A 21,325-nucleotide genomic window follows, 5' to 3' on the forward strand; every position below is an offset into this window, starting at 1 on the left:
GGAGCTGCCTGGAGGGCTCGGTGCCATCAGAGCTCTCCAGCAGGGCGGTGCTTGGAGCTGTGCGTTCACATCAGTTCCCTGAAATTTAGGCAGGAACTGAAGGAAAAGCTTTGGCAAAGCCACAAATTTTCCACGGGCCGGACTTAGCGCACAAAGCCCTGCTCACCTCCAAGGCCACAGAGTTGGAAGTTGGCAGCTTCCAGGTCGGTAATGGCAGCGTTATCCCCCTCCCAGATATCCATCGAGTGACCCCGGGGCTTTTCCGAGCCCTGGGATCGATGGGAGCTGCATTAGTGGGATGACAGCACAGAGACTCCTTGCTCCAAGCACATCAGCTCTGAGCAAACAGCCCCAGGGCAGCTGCTGGGCTCAGAGAGCTCCTGGGGGAATGCTCAGGTTGGGATTGATCTGCTTCAGGTGCAATTCAGGGCTGCCCCCATCGCTCTGCACAGCTCCTGAAAGGTGCCTGTGCTCACCTGGGGCTGGGCTCTGTCTGCAGCAGCACTGACACACCCAGAGCACACAGCCTCGAGCTGCACCAAGGGAAATACAGGCTGGAGAGCAGGGAAAAGGTTTTTCCAGCCAGGGTGAGAAAGTTCTGGAATGGCTGCCCGGGGAGGGGGTGGAGTCCCCATGCCTGGGTGTGTTTAACAGAGCCTGGATGTGGCACTGGGGGCCAGGGTTCAGTTGGGGCTGGGCTGGACTCGATGGTCTTGGGGGTCTCTCCCAACCTGGTCATTTTGGGATTCTGGGAATTCTGTGGCTCTGTGAACTCCTCACTGCAGGAACAGCCCTGTTGGTGGTGGAAGGGTTCCTTGCCTTTCCTGCTCAGACAGGGCGTTGTTGCTCTTCCTGGGAATCCTTCCCTGCTCCCTGCAGCTGCAGCCTCTGCCTGCAGCCGTGCCCTGGGTTTGTTCCCAGCTCCTGCCATGGAACCATGGAGTGGGGTGGGGAAAAAGGGACCATAAAGATCACCTCATTCCCACCCCACAGTCATGGGCAGGGACACTTTTCCCTATCCCAAGTTGTTCAGAATCACATCCAGCCTGGCCTTGGCCACTTCCAGGGATCCAGGAGTAGCCACAGCTGCTCTGGGCATCCCCACCCTGCCAGGGAACAATTCCTCATTGCCAAGATCCCATCCAGCCCTGCCCTCTGGCACCGGGAGCCATTCCCTGGCTCCTGGATCCGCAAATGTGAGAGACACTGAGGCAAAATCCAGGTCTCCAAGGGATTTTCCCAAGTTCACCAGGCCACCAATGGGATGGGCCAAACCCACAACAGCCACGGCACGAGGTTTGCCTGGTGTGAGGATTGGGCAAAGGGTGAGAAAAGTGCTCAGAGGGGAGAAGGAATCACAGGTTCAAACAGAAAAGCAGCCAGAGAATCCCAGAATCCCAGAGTGGTTTGGGTTGGGAGGGGTTTTAGGGATCACCCAGTGCCACCCCTGCCATGGCAGGGACACCTCCCACTGTCCCAGTGTCCAGCCTGGCCTTGGGCACTGCCAGGGATGCAGGGGCAGCCCCAGCTGCTCTGGGAATTCCATCCCAGCCCCTCATTTCCATCACAGGAAACAATTCCTTCCTAATATCCAATAGAAGCCTTCCTGCTCTCAGTCTGAAGCCGTTCCCTGTGTCCTGTCCCTCCATCCCCTGGAAATTGTCTCGCCCCATTCCTTGGGGAAGAGTGGAGGGGACAGAGGCCGCAGGTCAAGCTGCCCCCTCTGAGGGCCTGGGCTGCGGTCTCGAGGCTTTGGGGGTGTTTTTCAGGGATTTCTCCAGAAATCCCCCTGGGCTGGGGGAAGGGGAGGGCCGAGGGGTGTAATTTGGGATTTAATCCCACTTCAGAGGGATAAATCCGCTCGTGAACCTGGGCCTTAACCTCTCCATGTCTCTGTCATCCCTATAAAGTCTGGGGGATAATTTCTACCTCAAAAAAGCTGATGAATGGTCTGAAATTAAGGCTGGGCTCAGGACTATCATTAAGCTCAAGGATCCCAAGGCATTTTCAGTGAGAAGGTGGGAGAAGCTTTGCAGTGGAGCCATTTCATCCTGAACTGTCCTTTCCACCTGCTCTTCCTGTTTTTCCCTTTCCCTGAACTCCTCAGCAGTGACACAGCAGCCAGGACAGTTTGTGGGATGCACTTTGTGGAGGTCAGCTCATTTCTGAGCACTCCACTGGCAGCCCCAGCTGTGCCCCAGAAGAGCACTTCATTTAAAACAAAAACTATTTTGAGGAAAAAAAACCAAAATTCCCTGCTATTTATTTTAGGTCACAGCTTGGAAGCAAAGATTCAGGTTTTGGGGAGCCCATGCACAGAAGGATCAGAAACTTCCATTGGAGCCATTTTTGGGGGAAAAAAATAACTCCACTCTGTCCAAATGTGTGTTCAACTATGATGTTTGTGGAAACTGAGTATCTCTAATTCAAGCCTTCAGATATTTTAATAACAATTATAGCTTCTAAGGGCTGCAGCTGAGATCTCCTTGTGCCGACACTTGTGCAGGGGCCAGGCACCCCAAGCCCTTCATTCCTCTGGGCTGTAATTATTGTCCCCACCCAAATCCATCAGAATTTTCTGCTGGTTACTGCTCCACTTAGAGGTAGAGGCTCCTTGGCCTTTCCATTCCATGTTCTTCCTTCCCCCCTCCCTGCTCCATGCATTTCATGTTTTAATCCATTTTGGAAACTTGATCTGCAGGCTTGCAGTCTCAGGCAGCATCCCACCCCAAAAATTCAGCTCCAACAGGTCACTGGGGTTGTTTTTGAAGATAAAAAAGCCCATTCAGCAGAGGCTGTGTTACTCTGGTGCACAGGAGCCACCACAAAGCCCCAAAGCCGGGATTTCCACAGGAGCTCAGAGTGCTGAGCCACAAATGAGGTTCCTGGCAGTCAAATTCCTCCCAGAGCTCAAAACCCACTCTGGAATTGGCCATCAGCACCCAGGGCATTCCTGGGGTTGGTGTTTGGGGTTGCCAGAGGTGACTCGTGGCTGTGTCAGCTCCTGGGTGTCCCCCTTGGGTGGCTTTTGTGTCCCTCAGGTGATTTCCCACCTGCAGAGCTGCCCCAGCGCAGGGAGGAGCTGGAGCTGCTGCAGAGAGCCCAGAGGAGGCTCCAGGATGGGCAGAGGGATGGAGCAGCTCTGCTGGCAGGAAAGGCTGGCACAGCTGGCATTGCTCACCTGCACAGGAGAAGCTTTGGGCTGAGCTCAGGGTGGCCTTGCAGGGCCTGGAGGAGCCCCAGGAAAGCTGGAGAGAGACAATGGCCAGGGGATGCAGGGACAGCACACAGGGAATGGCTCCAAACTGAAAAATTACAGGTTTAGGTCAGATATTAGGAACAATTTCCTCTCTGGGAGGGCAGGCAGGCCCTGGCACAGGGTGCCCAGAGCAGCTGTGGCTGCCCCTGGATGCCTGGCAGTGCCCAAGGCCGGGCTGGAGCAGCCTGGGACAATGGAAGGTGTCCCTGCCATGGCAGGGGTGGAATGAGATGATTTTTAAGGTTCCTCCACCCCAAACCATTCTGGGATTCTGTTGCAGGACACGCTGCCCTCAGAGGCCTCCTCTGTTCTATGGCCTCTTTTATTTCCAACCTCTCCCACATTCTCAGGTATTTCCCTACTTCAGCTCCTCCCTGATCAATGGCCACAACCATTTCCTACCCATGCACGTATTTTCATTCTCTAAGCACAAACTGAGCTTTTGTGGCCTCTCTGCTCGGGCACATTGACAGGAGAATTCACACCAAGGTGGCAGAAGCAGCAGCCTGAGAGAGGCAGAACAGCTGTAAAACTCCTGTTTTACATGAAATCCACGAACTTTTCCAAGGAATTCCCATCAAATCCAAGCTGCTGGAGGACAGGAGTGCCATCAGGTGCCACCTTTTCCACACGTGCCAGGCTGGCAGGGCAGGATGGTGTCACCGCCCCAGCCCACGGCCCGGGGAAGTGAAACCCCTCAGCAGCACAGAAATGAAACTGGCTGCACGCAAATCGTCAAATTTCAGTGTAAACATCTCCCTCCCCCCCAAAAAACCCTCACAGACAGAAAAACTGTGGCTGTTTTAGTGAGCTCAGTGCCACCCCTGCAAGGTTTCCCGGCCTGCTGTGCCTGGGGGAGCTTCTGAGGGCTCCGGGGGAGATGCTGAAGGTGCTGCCTGCTCCAGGGAGGGACAAAAAGCAGCACTGGGGCAGAAATGTGGCTTGGAATTGGCACTGACCCCTTTTGGCATGCTGGGTGCTCATCCCATCCTTTCTCTGAGGGGAAGGGTTGGATTGTTGGTGCCACTGCAGTGCAAGAAAAAAGGGGGAAAGTGATTTTAGAACCAACCTCCCACCTCCTTGAGGGAGCTGAGATTTCAGGGGGCAGCCCCAGATTCCTCCAGGGGAGCTTCCCAAGATATTTGTGCTTTTTTTGGTATCCTGGGATCCCCTTAAAACTCCTCTAAGGATCCCCTAGACTCTTTTCATCCCCAGGTAGCAGCCCCAGCCTCCTGCCCATGCTGGTTTTTCTCATTTTTCTCTTTGCATGGAACCTGCATCTCCCTGAGACTCCCCCCAAACATTCTTTGGGAGCCTTTTCACCTCTCCTCCAAGGAATTGAAATCCCAGGTAGCAGCAAAACTCAGGGCCTGGGTTGTATTGATTTGAAAATGATGGAAATTAAACAAATGGAAATATAATTAAATATATAATATCATTAAATAACATATAAACAATATAATTAAAATATAGTATAATTAAAATAATAACAAACCATAGGAAAACAACAAACAAATAACGGAAATAACAAACAAATGGAAAATAACCCCAAGAGCAGCAGCAGCTCCCACATCTGCCTGGGTCAATATTTTATGTCTGCAGCTCAGGATGATATTTTTGACTTCTGAAAGAAGCAAATGATCAGGGAAAATCTCCCCAAGAGTGACAGGGACTTCCCTTATCACCCAGATAAATTCAAATTCAATCTGGGTGCCTGCTGAGCCTGGCAACGTCTCTCTTACTTGATTTCAGTGATGTAACTTGGGTTGCTCAATGTAATTCCTGCGTTGCCTGAGGTTAAAAGTGCCAAAATAATTGGTGCATTTTGGCTGAGCGCTGTTACTTTGATTTCACCAGAAGAATTGAAAGGATTCCACCCCAAGACAAAACCTTCTGGGAATGCCACAGCATCTCTGCTGCTTTCCAGACCAAAATTGGAATTTTTGGCCAGGAAAAAAAGGTGGAGAAAGGGAGGAAAAGAGTGTGAAGGGCATGTCTGGGGTGCTGCACAGAGCTGGGGAGGAAAGGGAAGGGGAAAAGCCAGGATCAGCCATGTCCCTGCAAGAATGAGCTGCTTTTCCAGCTTTATTGTGGAAAAAAAATTCAGGATTTGGGAGATGGAGAGGAAAAGAAAAGGGAAAATCCAGAACCAGCCATGTCCTTGCAGGAATGAGCTGCTTTCTCACAAATATTGAAAAACATCAGGATTTGGGAGTTGGAGAGGAAAGGAAAAGGTAAAAGCCAGCACCAGCCATAACCCTGCAGGGATGAGCTGCTTTTCCAGCTTTATCGTGGGAAAAAAATTCAGGATTTGGGAGTTGGGAAGGAAAAGGAAATGGAAAATCCAGCACCAGCCATGTCCTTGCCTTTCCAGCATTATTGTGGAAAAAAATTCAGGATTTGGGAGTTGGAGAGGAAAGGAAAAGGGAAGAGCCAGGATCAACCCTGTCCTTGCAGGAATGAGCTGCTTTTCCACAAATATTGGGAAGAAAGAATCAGGATTTGGGAGCTGAGAAGGAAAATGTAAAATCCAGCACCAGCCACGTCCCTGCAGGAATGAGCTGCTTTTCCATCTTTATTAAAAAAAAAAAAAAAAACTCCAATATTTCTGTGAGCTCCACTTTGCAGCAGGACCCCTTTTGGCCCCATAGAAATCCAGAACAAAACATTTATTGATTCAGAGTGCTGGAGATTTCATCTGGGGAAGGAGCTGCTGTGTAAACACTGAGAGAACTTCCTGGAGTGAGAAATGCTCCCAAGGTCAGGGTTATCCTGCTTTGGCAGGAGGTGGATTTCCCAAATTTCCAGTTTGACACGTGCTTAAACCCGAAAAAGCCCCATAAAATCCACAAACAGCTCCATTTCCCCTGGGACTGATTCACTTCTCTTGGAGTTATGGAGTGCTTTGGGTTGGGAAGGACCTTAAAAATCACCCAGGGACATCGGCCACTGTCCCATGTGCCACTGAAATGCTCCCAAAGTCAGGTTTATCCTGCTGTGGCAGGAGGGAAGGAGGCAGATTTCCCAAATTTCCAGTTTGACACGTGCTTAAACCTGAAAAAATCCCATAAAACCCACAAACAGCTCCATTTCCCCTGGGACTGATTCACATGGGCCGCTCTGGGAGTCCTGGAATGGTTTGGGTTGGGAAGGACCTTCAGAATCACCCAGTGCCATGGGAAGGCACATCGGCCACTGTCCCATGTGCCGCTGAAATGCTCCCAAGGTCAGGTCTATCCTGCTTTGGCAGGAGGGAAGGAGGCAGATTTCCCAAATTTCCAGTTTGACACGTGCGTAAATCTGAAAAAAAAACCCCATAAAATCCACAAACAGCTCCATTCTCCTGTGACTGATTCAGTCTCTTGGAGTTATGGAATGCTTTGGGTTGGGAAGGACCTTAAAAATCACCCAGGGACATCTGCCACTGTCCCATGTGCCGCTGAAATGCTCCCAAGGTCAGGTTTATCCTGCTTTGGCAGGAGGGAAGGAGGTGAATCTCCCAAATTTCACGTGCTTAAACCTGAAAAAAAAAACCCCATAAAATCCACAAACAGCTCCATTTCCCCTGTAACCGATTCACTTCTCTTGGAGTTATGGAATGCTTTGGGTTGGGAAGGACGTTAAAAATCACCCAGGGACATCGGCCACCGTCCCAGGGTGCTCCAAGCTGGCCTTGGGCACTGCCAGGGATGGAACAGCCACAACTTTTCTGTGCCCCCCTCTCACAGGGAGGAATTCTTTCCCAAAATCCCATCCAAGCCTGCCCTCCTCCATCCCAAACCACTCCTGCCCCTCCATCCCTTGGCCCCAGTCCCTCTCCAGCTGTTTTGGAGCTGTTTTGGAGCTCCAAGCTCTCCCTGGTGGATTTTTTGGGGTCACCAGCCTCATTTGGGTGTTTGGACCGTTGGCCTGCGGTGGTGACAAATTTACAAATTTACAAATCCTCTAGAGCTGAGGTGAATAACAGCTTTATTTCATATTTAAATCCAGTGGCATCTGTGGTGCTGCTGGTAAACAAATCATGTTCTTTTTTTTTTTTTTTTGTTATGCCTCTTGCTTCAGCTGCAGTTTTGTATATTTTTTTTTTTGGTTTTTCTTTTTTTCTTCTGATGAAATAGCGCCAAATCAAACATCAGAGGCAAAGTTTTATTCTGTGCCAAACTCACTGGTGGCTGCAGAAAAAAAAGCCACCACCTGAGCACAGAATTTTGCCTCGTGCAGGCTTTGAACACCTGCAAAAAAAACTTTTTACTCCCAGGATGAGCAGCTGTTAATTCATGAAGAGTCAAGTGATTTCAGCCCTTCTCAACTTATTGATCTGATTTGGAGGGCTCAGAGATAAGAACCAGCAAAAAAAACGGCCCCAATGTCTGGGAGGTGACGTTTGGGAATGGATGTGGGATGTGTGGATGGCATCCTGGGGATGCTTCAGTGCAGAGAGCCAGGGAGATGCTGGGAGGAGCCAGAAAAATGGGGGAAATCGATCATTTAGTGTGGTTTAATAGTGGTACAAAGGGGCTAAAAGGTAGAAAATTGATAAAAACCTCTGAAATAAAATCATCCTGCTTCTTCCTAGGACCTGGAATTCTCTCCTTAATAGGATAGAAATGTCTCTAATGTCATTTGAGTTGCATTTGGGCCTTACATTTCATAGTTTTCCACCTATGTCTTTTGTCCTTGTCAGCACAGACATTCTTGGCTGCTTTCCTTCTTTTTTTTTTCTCCTTCTTTTTCTTTAATAATTTACTGTAATGATTTTTTTAAAAGAAAAATTTTAAAAAAACCCCAAACCACCAAACCAAATTTAATGGCACAAAGGTTTATAGAACAAAGCCCAAAAGTAGAAGGCAGTGATGACACCAACCTCAGCTCTTTGCCTTTTTCTCCCTCCTCCACAGCCAAATTTCTGAAGGTTCCACTCCATTTTTTCCTGTTCCCAGTGGGATGACCCTTTATCCCTGGATTCAGTGGCTTTTTCGAAGGATCAAAATAGAATATTAAAAATAGAGAGGTTCAAGGACATGGATCTAGGATCTGGACAGGGATCTTCCTTCTTTCCAAAATATAATTCCCTGAATCACTAAATACACTAAATACTAAATACAACGCCTAGACCACTAAAACTCAGAGAGAAATTAAAAATATACATTACTTTTAAAACTCTTTTATTTATTTACTGCACAAATCTGCAGTACATCTGTGGATTGGAGATTAATCAGAGATTAATTAGAGATTCTGTCTCTTTTCCCAGAAGTTCTCACTCTCTTTTCCCCTCTGCCCATGCAGCCACTTTTATGAGAAGCGTTCCTCCCCCGCTGCAGCCCCAGCTGGTGGTGACAGCGCCCAGGGGTGACTCAGGCAGGACACAGGAGCTTCATGTGACCGTGGTGTCACCCAGGATTCACGTCCTCCCCTTGGTTCCTCCCGGACATTCCCAGGGCCTCACGAGCCTCCTGCTCCCTCTGGAGCTCTGCAGGGAGCTCCTGGAGACCCCTGGGATCCTGCTGGAGGGGGGTGGGCCTGGAATGGAGCTCCAAATTCCTGCATTTCAGCACAGGGAACAGGCAGAGGCGCTGATCCTGGAGGTTGGTCGTGGAATCATGGAGAGGCCTGGGTTGAAGGGACAATATCAGAGAATTCCAGAATCCCTGAGGCTGGAAAAACCCTCCCAGCCCATGCAGTGCCAGCTGTGCCCCGTGGGCACCTTGTCCCCAGCCCAGAGCACTCAGTGCCACCTCCAGGTGCTCCTTGGGCACCTCCAGATGCCCAGCTGGGGTGATTTGTGCTCCTGGCCTCATCCACCTGCAGCTCCTGCTGGCCAGGGCAGGGGGAGGTGGATGCTGGAGACAACCCTGGGCACAAACGCCCAGGGACGGGTTTCCCTCCCCTGAAATGGGTGAGTTTGACAAAGCCTGGATGTGGCACTGGGGGCCAGGGTTCAGTTGAGCTGTTGGGGCTGGCTTGGACTCGATGGCCTTGAAGGTCTCTTCCAACCCAGTGATTCTGGGATTCTGGGAATTCTGTGAAATGTCTCCTTCCCTTTTCATGGAATCCCTGGGGCTGGCACAGCCCTGCCAGCCCATGCAGTGCCAGCTGTGTCCCATGGGCACCCTGTCCCCAGCCCAGAGCACTCAGTGCCACCTCCAGGGCACACCTGCAGGGATGGGCACTGCAAAGCTCCCTGGGCAGCCCCTGCCAAGGCCTGAGCTCCCTTTCCATGGGCAAATTGCTGCTGCTGTCCCAGCTGAGCCTGCCCTGGCCCAGCCTGAGGCCATTCCCTCTTGAACTTCGTGCTTTGTTCTCCTCTGAAGTTCTCTCAGTTTTGCCCAGTCTCAAGGAACCTCCTGAGCAATCCTATAAATGTGGGGACAACTCAGAATCCATATGAGGTGGTGGAGTGTCCATCCCTGCAGGTGTCCCCTGGAGGTGGCACTGAGTGCTCTGGGCTGGGGACAAGGTGCCCATGGGGCACAGCTGGCACTGCATGGGCTGGCAGGGCTTTGCCAGACCCAGGGATTCTGGAATTCCGTGACTTCAGCTCCCAAATCAGTGACACTTGAAGGCACTTTTGAAGTCCAGTCTCTACCAAACCCCCCAAGAGAGTGTCCAGGTGATATTTCCAGCCTCAGCTTTGTATTCCAGCCAGGACTGCTCCTGTTCCCATCGTTGCTTTTTCTGGAAGGGCTCTGACCTTGCACCTCTTGCAATAACAAACATTCCCAAGGGATTTTTCCTGGCCTGGTTTGGAGGGAAGAGCTGATGGAAGCAGTGAATCCTGGGCTGTGCCCTCACACATTGGAGACCTTGATGTCCGTGGGAAGGGTTTCCAAAGTCAAACCCTGTCCCACCTTTGGGGATTTCCATCCTTGTGCCCATCAGGGCCCTGTACCAGGAGCCACCAGGGATAGTTGTAGAGAGAAATGGGGTCTGAAGTGGCTCTTGCACCCCAAAACCCCTTTCATCCTCATCAGAGGCTCCCAGAATGACCCCAGAACAACTGGCTTCCATCCACACAGCCCTGAGCTGATTTCTGGGTGGTTTTCCATCAATTTATGGGAATGTTGAACCCAGAGGCTCTCAGAGGTTGATGTTAGCTCACGCCGCTGGTTTCTGTCACTGCTGTGACACTTCCAGTGTGACTTTTGGAGGCACCCAAACAAGACAGTCAAGAGCCCAAGAACCCAAGAACCCAAGGCCAGAGTTTCAGGATGACTTTTGGGGGTTTTTGGTCCCTTTTTCCAGTCACCAGTGAGGTCAGGTCCGCTGGAATCCATAAAGTTAGAGAGTTTTTAAGAAATAGTTTAAAAAGTATAAGCCTCAGACTGAAGTTTTGTTAGCATTGCAAATACAGCAGAAAAGTTTTCTAAGCAGTAGAGCATACGTGACAAATAACAATAAACCTCTGTAGAATTGGCTTATAGATAGCAACAAAGTTTTTTAATGTATATCTTTAAAAAGTTAGCATGAATAGAACTCTGTTCTTTGTCTCTTATGAACCAATCTTTGTTTTAACTACCATTACGTGTGTTTTATAAGATTAGATAGAATGCTTGTCAACATGTGTTGTTCTATGTATAATTAGCTGAAATCTAAGCTAAAATAGTTTTATGCTATGCTGTAATACCCCACCTCCTTAACATTCCCTGTAGATCAGCGAGCTGTTAACATCCTGTCTCCATTGTCTAACAATGTCCTGAGACTGATGTGCTGAAAATAAAAAAAAAGCTCTTATAGTCTAGATTGTCCAATGTTGTCCATATCTAGAAGTAGTTGCTGCAGTCAATAGTTTCCTTAGTAAGCGTGAGCTTCTGACATAAATTAAACATATATATTTCCCCACAAGGTCCTCTGTGCCTGACTCAGTTTTGGGCAATCTGTGTGCAGACACCCCGGGTGTATTATTGTGTCGTTGGAAATAAAATCTGTATCGTAACACATAAAACCCAGGAGATGTTCATGGCCCTGCTGTCATCCCCAACCAGGAATCCCCACATCAAACTCCCAATCCCTCCAATCCAACCTTCGTTAACCAGCCCCGTAAACGATGAATAATTCGGGAAGGATAAAACCACTCAGTCAAGCTGGATGGAGAGGGGACAGAAGGAGCAGGGAACGAAAGCCAGGTGGAATTGCTGGTGAGCAGCAGTGAGCCAGGTTTGTGGTTCGTGGGGCTGTGGTTAACCAGGATGTGGTTCACGAGCACAAGTGTCACCCACGTGTCCTCCTGCTCTGCCAGCCCATGTCACACCCCCACATGGGCTTGGTCGAGTCTGCTCTGGAAAAAATCTTTAAAAAAACACAAAATCGGGTCCCTCTTCTGCTTTATTCTGGTCTTGTAGAGTGGAATTATGGCAACGTTTTGCTCCATTGTTGTTGGAGTTTTTCCTGCATTGATTTTCTATATAGAAACCTCTCCAGAACTTTCTAAAGGAGTGAATTGATGCTGTGTTCTAGCAGAGCAGTTGACAAAAAAAAAAAACCAAACAACTCAATTGGAAGCAAGATGGAAATATTGCAGACTAGTCCAGTAAATAAAGTATATATTTTTAATAGTCTCTCTGTTTTAGTGTCTAGGTGTTGTATTTAGGCATACAGTGAATTACATTTTGGAAAGGAGGAAGATCCCTGTCCATACCGTTCACTTGAGTTCTGGACTGGATGATCCTTGTGGATTTCTTCCTCTTCTTCTTCATTCTGGTTTTAGAGACTGGAATTGTGGTCATATTTCACTGCATTTCGCTATTGTTGGGGTTTCTCCTGCATTTATTTTCTATCTAGGAACTTCTCCAGAACCTTCTGACACAATAAATTGATTCTGTGTTCTAGCAAAGCAGGAGGTGTCAAACCCTAAACTGGAAATCAGATGGAAATAGTGCAGATTAGTCCAGTAAAAAATAGTGCAGATTAGTCCAGTAAATAAAGTAGATTTTAAAATTCTCTCTCTGTTTTAATGGTCTAGGGGTTGTGTTTAGTGTTACAGAGAATTTTATTTTGGAAAGAAAGAAGATCCCTGTTCATTTTACATTTCTATTTAATATTCTATTTACATTTCTATTGAAATTTCTACTGAAATTTACCCTTGCTTATACAGCTGTTTCTATTTCATGTTTACATTTCTATTTAGTATCCTATTTACATTTCTAATGAAATTTCTATTTAAATTTAGCCTTATTTATAGAGCCATTTCTATTTCATTTTTTACATTTCTATTTAATATTCTATTTACATTTCTATACATTTCTATTGAAATTCCTATTGAAATTTCTACTGAAATTTAATCCCATTTATTGAGCTATTTCTATTTCATTTTTACATTTCTGTTTACTATCCTATTTACATTCCTATTAAAATTTCTATTGAAATTTGGCCTTATTTATAGAGCTGTTTCTATTTAATTTTCACAACTCTATTGAAATTTCTTTTGAAATTTGGCCATATTTATAGACCCATTTCTATTGAATTTTTACATTTCTATTGAAATTTGGCCTTATTTTTAGACCTATTTCTATTTCATTTTTACATTTGTATTTAATATTCTATTTAACATTCTATTTACCTTTCCATAGAAATTCCTATTGAAATTTGGCCTTATTTATAGAGCTGTTTCTATTTAATTTTCACATTTCTATTGAAATTTCTTTTGAAATTTGGCCTTATTTATAGACCCATTTCTATTGAATTTTTACATTTCTACTGAAATTTAGCCATATTTATAGAGTTATTTCTATTGAATTTTTACATTTCTATTGAAATTTGGCCTTATTTATAGACCTATTTCTATTTCATTTTTACATTTGTATTTAATATTCTATTTAACATTCTATTTACCTTTCCATAGAAATTCCTATTGAAATTTGGCCTTATTTATAGAGCTATTTCTATTTAATTTTCACATTTCTATTGAAATTTCTTTTGAAATTTGGCCATATTTCTAGACCTATTTCTATTGAATTTTTACATTTCTCTTGAAATTTAGCCCTATTGATAGACCTAAGTGAAGCAAACAATAAAATTGTGTGGAAGGGAAGAAGTTCCTCGCTGGGGCTGGAGCCAGGGGGTGAAATGAGGGCGGGGGAGGAAGAGCCTCAATTTCCTCCCAGCAATTCCTGGTTCCCCTCTCGGGGTGGTGTCCCCGCTGTCTCTGGCTGATCCCAGAGGTCCCTGCCAGCCCCGAGTCCCTGCTGCTGAGATAAAGATGCTGCAGCTGCTGCCAGGCAATGTTTTCACTGCTGCCAAGGCCAACGCCATCAGCTGAGGTCCCCTCAAAGGTGCAGAGTGTTATTTCTGCTCTTTCGCAAATGCCAGGAGTAAATGCAGGGATGGTGTTGGGTTTTATCTTCTTTTTTTTGCCAAGGTTGTGGTTAAATGTGTGAGAGGGTATTGCTTGTTGGGACTCAGATGTTTATCAGTTCTTATCTCTGTCACAGTCTCACAAACCCTGAGCTCTGCAGCACTTCACTCCAACAAACTAAAAATGGAGCCCTGTCTCTCTCTCTGCAAGGCCTTTGAAGGATAAACTGTCCAATTAAGAAATGACACCTCAATTATTTTTATGTTTAACTCAATAACCAACTACCCATGCCCACAATCGGGACTTTTTTATCCAATGACACAAAACACCCAAACCCATGGAGAAGAAGGAGAAGGAGGAGAAGGAGCAGCCTCCACCCCAAAACCTCCATCTTGCTTTCTATCTATTCCTGTATTCCAAACCCTTCAACTCTGAGTTTCCCACCCTGTGATATCACACACTTCTATCCAAGCTCCACACCTTTAATCTCAGTTTTGTTATTGAATTCTGGAAGCTTCTCCAGGCCCTCAGGTCAGTGCAGTGTTCTCCTGGGGGTCAGTGCCTGGCAGCACAGAAAGTCTGGAATTCTCAGTAACCAGCAGGGTAGCAGAACTTTTCCCAAAACAGAGCCATGCTGTGCACAGAACAACTTGGAAAAGGCCTTCACAATTTTCTTGCTGAATAATAGAGAAACTGAGCCTTGTCCTCTGCTGTGGCTTCATAAAATATTTTAATTCCCTGTGGATGAGCTGTAGGGATTTTTTTTTTTTTTTTTTTTTTTTTATTATTTTTTCCGTTCCCTTCTTTCTTGGCATTGCAGTAGCAGCTGATTTTCAGAGCTGGAATTGATCTCCTGCTGGCCTCAGCCACAGAGTGTGGGGTTTTACAGCCTGCCTGGGGATGTGAGCACCCACTTCTCTGTGGTTTGAGCAAGTGCTGCTGCTCCGAGTCCCGTGGCACTTTTGGAAAAGCCAGCCACGATTTCCCCACCTCCCTGAACCACCTCCCTTTAGAAAGCCCAGGTAACACAGCAGAGGCAGGAATATCAGATAAACCCCGACTCTTAGGGGTAACCGCCTTTTTTTGTTACAAACAGAGTGTAGATGATTTAAATATAAATTAATTTTGTTTCCCCGAAAGCTTTGAGCAGTTGCCATGGAGGGAATGGATCCAGCACCAGCATTCTACACCCCATAAAACCTTTCAGTGCCTTGCAGGGCGTTCGAGCTCTACCAGAAATGAGGAGTTTGCTTTTCTCAACACTCAAGGATTTAATTTTTACATTTCTATTTAATATTCTATTGAAATTTCTCATTAAATTTAGCCTTATTTATAGAGCTATTTCTGTTTATTTTTTACATTTGTATTTATAAAATATATAAATATTTTTAAACATTTAAAATATCTATATAGATAGAATATAAATATTCCATTTAGCATTCTATTTACCTTTCTATTGAAATGTCTATTGAAATACAGCCTTTTTAATAGAGCCATTTCTATTTGATTTTTACATTTCTATTGAAATTTCTATTGAAATTTGGCCTTATTTATACAACTATTTCTATTTCATTTTTACATTTCTATTGAAATTTATTTTGAAATTTGGCCATATTTATACAACTATTTCTATTTCATTTTTACATTTCTATTGAAATTTATTTTCAAATGTAGCCTTATTTATGGAGCTATTTCTATTGAATTTTCACGTTTCTATTGAAATTTCTGTTGAAATTTGGCCTTATTTATAGACATATTTTTATTTAATTTTTTTTGCTCGCTAACATTTTCTCTTTTCCTGTTGCAGGGAAAAGCTTCACCCTGACTATCACAGTCTTCACAAACCCTCCCCAAGTAGCCACGTACCACAGAGCCATCAAGATCACAGTGGATGGACCTCGGGAACCCCGAAGTAAGTGAGCTCAGGGGAGAATTCCCAGTGGGATAAACGGATTTAATGCAGGGGCTCGTCCCCATCCACACCAAATCCAGCAGCATGTGGAGAAATGGGAATGTTTGAAGCTTTCAAATGGGTTTTTTCCTGCCTTCCTGGAGTGTTCTCTCTCACTGGTGTCCAGCTCAACCAGTGACTTGCATTTCTCAGGCCTGGCTTGGCCCAAACCCAAGAGCTGAATGAAGGGATGCTGGGAAAAGGTGGGCAGCAGTACCTGGCACATCATTTCCTGCTTTTCAAATGTTAAGGGCATTTTAAAGCATTGCAAACCAATACGGCATTGATCAAACCCTTCAAACAGGAATAAATGCCATGGTTTGCTGCTTCCTGGAGTTCCCTGAGCCTCAGTTGTGGGACAGCTTGGGTGAAACCATTGATCTGCACAGACAGCAAATCTATCTTTCTTCTTTCTTTCTTTCTTTCTCTTTCTTTCTTTCTTTCTCTTTCTTTCTTCCTTTCTTCCTTCCTTCCTTCCTTCCTTCCTTCCTTCCTTCCTTCCTTCCTTCCTTCCTTCCTTCCTTCCTTCCTTCCTTCCGCCACTTCCTTCCTTCCTTCCTTCCTTCCGCCACTTCCTTCCGCCACTTCCTTCCGCCACTTCCTTCCTTCCTTCCTTCCTTCCTTCCTTCCTTCCTTCCTTCCTTCCTTCCTTCCTTTCTTTCTTTCTTTCTTTCTTTCTTTCTTTCTTTCTTTCTTTCTTTCTTTCTTTCTTTCTTTCTTTCTTCCTTCCTTCCTTCCTTCCTTCCTTCCTTCCTTCCTTCCTTCCTTCCTTCCTTCCGCCACTTCCTTCCTTCCTTCCTTCCTTCCTTCCTTCCTTCCTTCCTTCCTTCCTTCCTTCCTTCCTTCCGCCACTTCCTTCCGCCACTTCCTTCCTTCCGCCACTTCCTTCCGCCACTTCCTTCTGCCACTTCCTTCCTTCCTTCCTTTCTTTCTTTCTTTCTTTCTTTTTCTTTCTTTCTTTCTTTCTTTCTTTCTTTCTTTTTCTTTCTTTCTTTCTTTCTTTCTTTTTCTTTCTTTCTTTCTTTCTTTCTTTCTTTCTTTCTTTCTTTCTTTCTTTGTCTCTCTCTCTCTCTCTCTCTCCCTTTCTCCCTTCCTTCCTTCCTTCCTTCCTTCCTTCCTTCCTTCCTTCCTTCCTTCCTTCCTTCCGCCACTTCCTTCCGCCACTTCCTTCCGCCACTTCCTTCCGCCACTTCCTTCCGCCACTTCCTTCCCTCCCTCCCTCCCTCCCTCCTTCTTTCCTTTCTTTCCTTTCTTTCCTTCTCTCTCTCTTTCTCTCTTCCCTTTTTCAAAAGACTAAAGCACAATTAGGATCTGAAGGATTTGATGTTGCCAGGGAATGCCCAGGCCCTGCACACGGGGTGTTGTTTTGTTCAGGCGCTGAGGGCAAACACTTCTGTCTGGGTGAGATGGAGTGAGGGTGGAGCAGATGTGCAAGGAGACATCACAGAATCAGGGAATGATTTGGTGTGGAAGGGATCTTAAAGATCATTTCATTCCACCCCAGACACCTCCCACTGTCCCAGGCTGCTCCAGCCCCAGTGTCCAGCCTGGCCTTGAGCACTGCCAGGGATCCAGGGATGGAATTCCATGCCAGCCCTGCCCACCCTGCCAGGGAACAATTCCTCATTGCCAGGATCCCACCCAGCCCTGCCCTCTGGCACTGGCAGCCATTCCCTGTGTGCTGTCCCTGCATCCCCTGGCCATTGTCTCTCTCCAGCTTTCCTGGGGCTCCTCCAGGCCCTGCAAGGCCGCCCTGAGCTCAGCCCAAAGCTTCTCCTGTGCAGGTGAGCAATGCCAGCTGTGCCAGCCTTTCCTGCCAGCAGAGCTGCTCCATCCCTCTGCTCATCAGAGGCAATCTTGGCCTCAGTCACCACCCCAAGAGGGCATTTGCATATTGTTATCAAAATGTAAATTGAGGTTTGGGATGAGTTTCTTGCACCCCTCCCACACTCTTGGCAGAAGCTCTGGATGTTGCTTAAGTGGAATTGTCCCGGGAGAACAGAGCAGCAGGACTCAAACACCCTCCAGGGAATGAGACTTACAGCTTGGGGCTGCTTAACCAGGAAAGAAATGTTTCATACTTCAGCTAAAATAGCTTAGAAAACTCAGGTTTTCTTCTGGAGCCTTCACTTACCTGAGTTGCATCATGATCCACATTTTTATTGGAAAAATCTCTCTTTTTTTGGATTTGAAGACAGGCCTTAAAACAAATAGCCTGTTAGAGTAAGGCTTCTTATTTATTTATTTATTCTTATTTCTTTGGTTTGTTGTTTGGGTATTTTTATTTAAATTGTGGTTGAATTGCCCCTGAAAAATATCCTCAGTGAACCAGGCAGCTGCGCACATAAAAAAGATATTTGCATATGTAAAATCCAGATTTGTATATTCAATTACCTGGGCATGCTTGCAGTTTGCAGACAATGAATAAACTTTAGTTCTTTGAATATGCATCTGCTTGAAACCAAATCCTCCTGCAGGCAAACCTTCTGTTGGAAATCAATTCTTCAGTTGGTAGAAGAGTTAATATTTAATGAGATTCTGCATTTTAAGGAGGAAGTGGAGATAGGATCCACACGGAAGCAGCGCTGGGATCTGCCCAACCCAGATGCATGCAAAGGCTTCCCTGGAATTCATAGCCCAAGTTTTAGGCAAATGAACTGCACAGTGAGGGAGCTTTGAGGCATCTCACCAGGAAAGGCTGGGCTCAGAATTCACAGCTTTGTTACTGCTGAGTCATTCATGACACAGCACAAAGGGATTGTGGGATCATGGAATGGTTTGGGATGGAAGGGATTAAAGCTCATCCAGCTCCACCCCTGCCATGGCAGGGACACCTTCCACTGCTCCCAGCCCCAGTGCCCAGCCTGGCCTTGGGCACTGCCAGGGATCCAGGGATGGAATTCCATCCCAGTCCTGCCCACCCTGCCAGGGAACAATTCCTCATTGCCAAGATCCCACCCAGCCCTGCCCTCTGGCACTGGGAGCCATTCCCTGTGTGCTGGCACTGCCAAAGGGAGACGGACTGAGGCACAATCCAGGTCTCCAAAGGATTTTCCCAAGTTCGCAGGACAATGCACCAGGCCAGGAATGGGATGGGCCAAAACCTCAACAGCCACGGCACGAGGTTTGCCTGGTGTGAGGATTGGGCAGAGGGTGAGAAAAGTGCTCAGAGGGGAGAAGGAATCACAGTTGCAAAAAGAAAAGCAGACAGAGAATCCCAGAATCCCAGAGTGGTTTGGGTTGGGAGAAACTTTAAATCCCATCCCATCCCATCCCCTGCCATGGCAGGGACACCTCCCACTGTCCCAGGCTGCTCCAGCCCCAGTGTCCAACCTGGCCTTGGGCACTGCCAGGGATCCAGGGGCAGCCACAGCTGCTCTGGGACACTCTCCCAAGGCCTCATCCCCCCTGAGGGAAGAATTCTTTCCCAAAATCCCATCCAACCCTGCCATCTCTTTAAAACCATTCCCCTTTTCCTGTCACTCTCTGCCTGCAGAGAAATCCTTCTCCTTTCCTTTTCAGAACCTCTGAGCTCTGCCTGGAGCCTTCTGCTCCCCAAGCCCAACACCCCCAGCTCTCCCAGCTTTTCCAATGATCCTATTTTGCTCCCTTCATTTTTAAGTGGGATTTAAAGTCCTCCAGTTTGACTTCTCACAAAGATTTCCAAATCATAGCCACGACCACTCAGACTTTTTTTTAAATTCCTTTGATGGAGACATGGATTGGCCTGGATCTGTGGTGAGTCCTGTCAAACCAGGCCTGCCATGGACTGAAGGGATTTAGAAGGATTTCAGCCTTCTTGGATTGGGATGGGAACCAAAACAAAACCTGCTGGATTGGAGTGTTTTCCTTTCAGGAATGGATATTTGGGAACATTCCCCCAGTTCCATGACTCACTCAGTCAGTTGAGCTGAAGGAATTCCAAACAGGCCGAGATGTTTTCTCCTGATTCACCAGAGATCTGGGGAGCAATAGGAACAAACTGAGATCCTGCTGTCTTCCAGAGATCTAGACAAACCTGCTGAGCTCCAAAACCAACTCCAACTACAGTTTTTGAATGATTTCCTAAAACCAACTCCAACAACCATTTTTGATTCATTTCCTCCATGGTTTTGATGGTTCTCAGACAGCCCGGGTTCCAATAAGTGTAAGGGGCCAGGGGAAGTTCAGATTAGGGATCAGAAACAGTTTGTCCCTGGCAGAGTGGCCAGGCCTTGGGCTGAGCTGCCCAGGGAGGTTTGGAGTCACTGGAATTGTCCCAGAGCAGTCTGGATGTGGCCCTTGGGGACAGGGATTGGAGTGGTGCTGGTGGGGCTGAAGGTGATCCTGAGGGGCTCTTCCAACATTCCTGGGATTCTGTGGCTCTTGGGCTCTCTGGGATGTGTGGAGGTGACAAGAGGTGACAATTACACTGTCACAGGGCCACCTTTGCACAAAGGCCAGTGGACACTGTGTTCCTGCACATGCCATCATCCATGCTGCAATGTCCAGCTCTTTGGCCAGCAGCTAAATTTGCCCTCCAAACTGTCATAAATTCCCATTTGTGGGAATTCCACACTTTCCTTTTTGTCCCATTGGATTCCTGTCTGTGCCTGCCCAGAGAAAACTTCTCAAATTGTCACAGCTCATAAAGAGAGCCAAGGTACTTAAAACCCTGGCTCTTCCTCCCCTGCTTTCATTATGGATTTTTAAAACCTCTTTTGAACTGAGCATTTTTATTCCCCGCTTCTGAATAAATGCTTATTTTCAAAATTTTTCTTTTTTTTTTTTTTTTTTTTTTTCTGAAAAGAAATCCTGCTGCACTGTCAGGGAGAAGGGCAGGATGACCTAACCCATCATTTTCTTCTCTGATTCTATGATTCATAAAGCAATTTCTGTTTTTATGAGCGAGGTCCATGGGGAAAATCATTAGCAGAAACCAGATCAAGAGTAGTGCTCCTGATGAAAATACTTTTGGTTAGGAAACTTGGTAGAAATAGTCTGAGTCCTAAATTAAATATTTCCCTTAGGCCATTTGACCTGCTGTGTACATCTGCTGAAAAATTAGGTTTTTTTCTTCTTTTAACTGCTTTTTTCTGCTTTTCCTCATTGAATTGTGTTAACCTACAAAGCTCTGAAAAATTCACTCACGGCCCAAATGCCTGAAAGTGATGTGAAAGGAAAAGGCTACAAGGATTTAGCCTGAAGTTAAGATGGGCATTAAATGGGATTATTCCTTGTTGGATATGTAGTTTTCCCAAATACTTTTGGGGAAAAAAAATATCCAAGGGTGAGATGCTGAGGGGTGTGGAGAGAGGGAATATTTTGCTGAGCAGGAGTTGAGAAGGAGCTGCTGGTTCTGTTCTGAAGGAAATCTTGTCCTATCTGAGGTCATTTTTAGGGAAACCCCAAGAATCTTTTCCTAATATAATAATAACAAAAGTCAAACTCTTCTCCAAAAAAACCTTTTCATTATTTCAGTGGGCTGAAATAACATTAATGCGTTTCTTTCTTGCTCATTTTCTGCTGCAAGTGCCTCATTTTGGAAGCTGAGGCTGAATTGTACCAAATAACAATTTAGAAACCAGAAAAAAAATGAACCATTTCATTGTTGGAAGACACCAAGCATTTAAATTTCACTGGTGGGATTAGGATTAAATTTTAGTGGAAGGATTCAGATCCACTCATCTAGAGATACAGGGGGTGAGAGTTACGTAGGAGAAAAGACACAAAGGAGGTCCCAGCGCAGGGAGGAGCTGGAGCTGCTGCAGAGAGCCCAGAGGAGGCTCCAGGATGGGCAGAGGGATGGAGCAGCTCTGCTGGCAGGAAAGGCTGGCACAGCTGG

At 46.4% G+C, this 21,325-nt stretch overlaps 1 protein-coding gene and 1 long non-coding RNA gene across 5 annotated transcripts in view; both read left to right on the forward strand.

The window, feature by feature from the left end:
• Positions 1 to 21,325, forward strand: part of LOC128948978 (uncharacterized) — a 517,990-nt gene that overhangs the window by 317,688 nt on the left and 178,977 nt on the right. The window lies entirely within an intron of this gene.
• The window catches only part of RUNX1 (RUNX family transcription factor 1), a 90,465-nt gene that overhangs the window by 13,220 nt on the left and 55,920 nt on the right, over positions 1 to 21,325 (forward strand). For all 4 annotated transcript variants that reach the window (XM_054293739.1, XM_054293736.1, XM_054293738.1 and 1 more), the window contains exon 3: positions 15,358 to 15,462. In XM_054293739.1, coding sequence (XP_054149714.1) covers positions 15,358 to 15,462 — 105 coding nt within the window. The remainder of the gene's footprint in view (positions 1 to 15,357; positions 15,463 to 21,325) is intronic.

This window comes from Melozone crissalis, unplaced genomic scaffold (genome assembly GCF_028551555.1).
Source record: "Melozone crissalis strain CALT ecotype California unplaced genomic scaffold, PUWL_Pcris_2 ptg000187l_1, whole genome shotgun sequence".
In the NCBI taxonomy this organism is placed as follows: domain Eukaryota; kingdom Metazoa; phylum Chordata; class Aves; order Passeriformes; family Passerellidae; genus Melozone; species Melozone crissalis.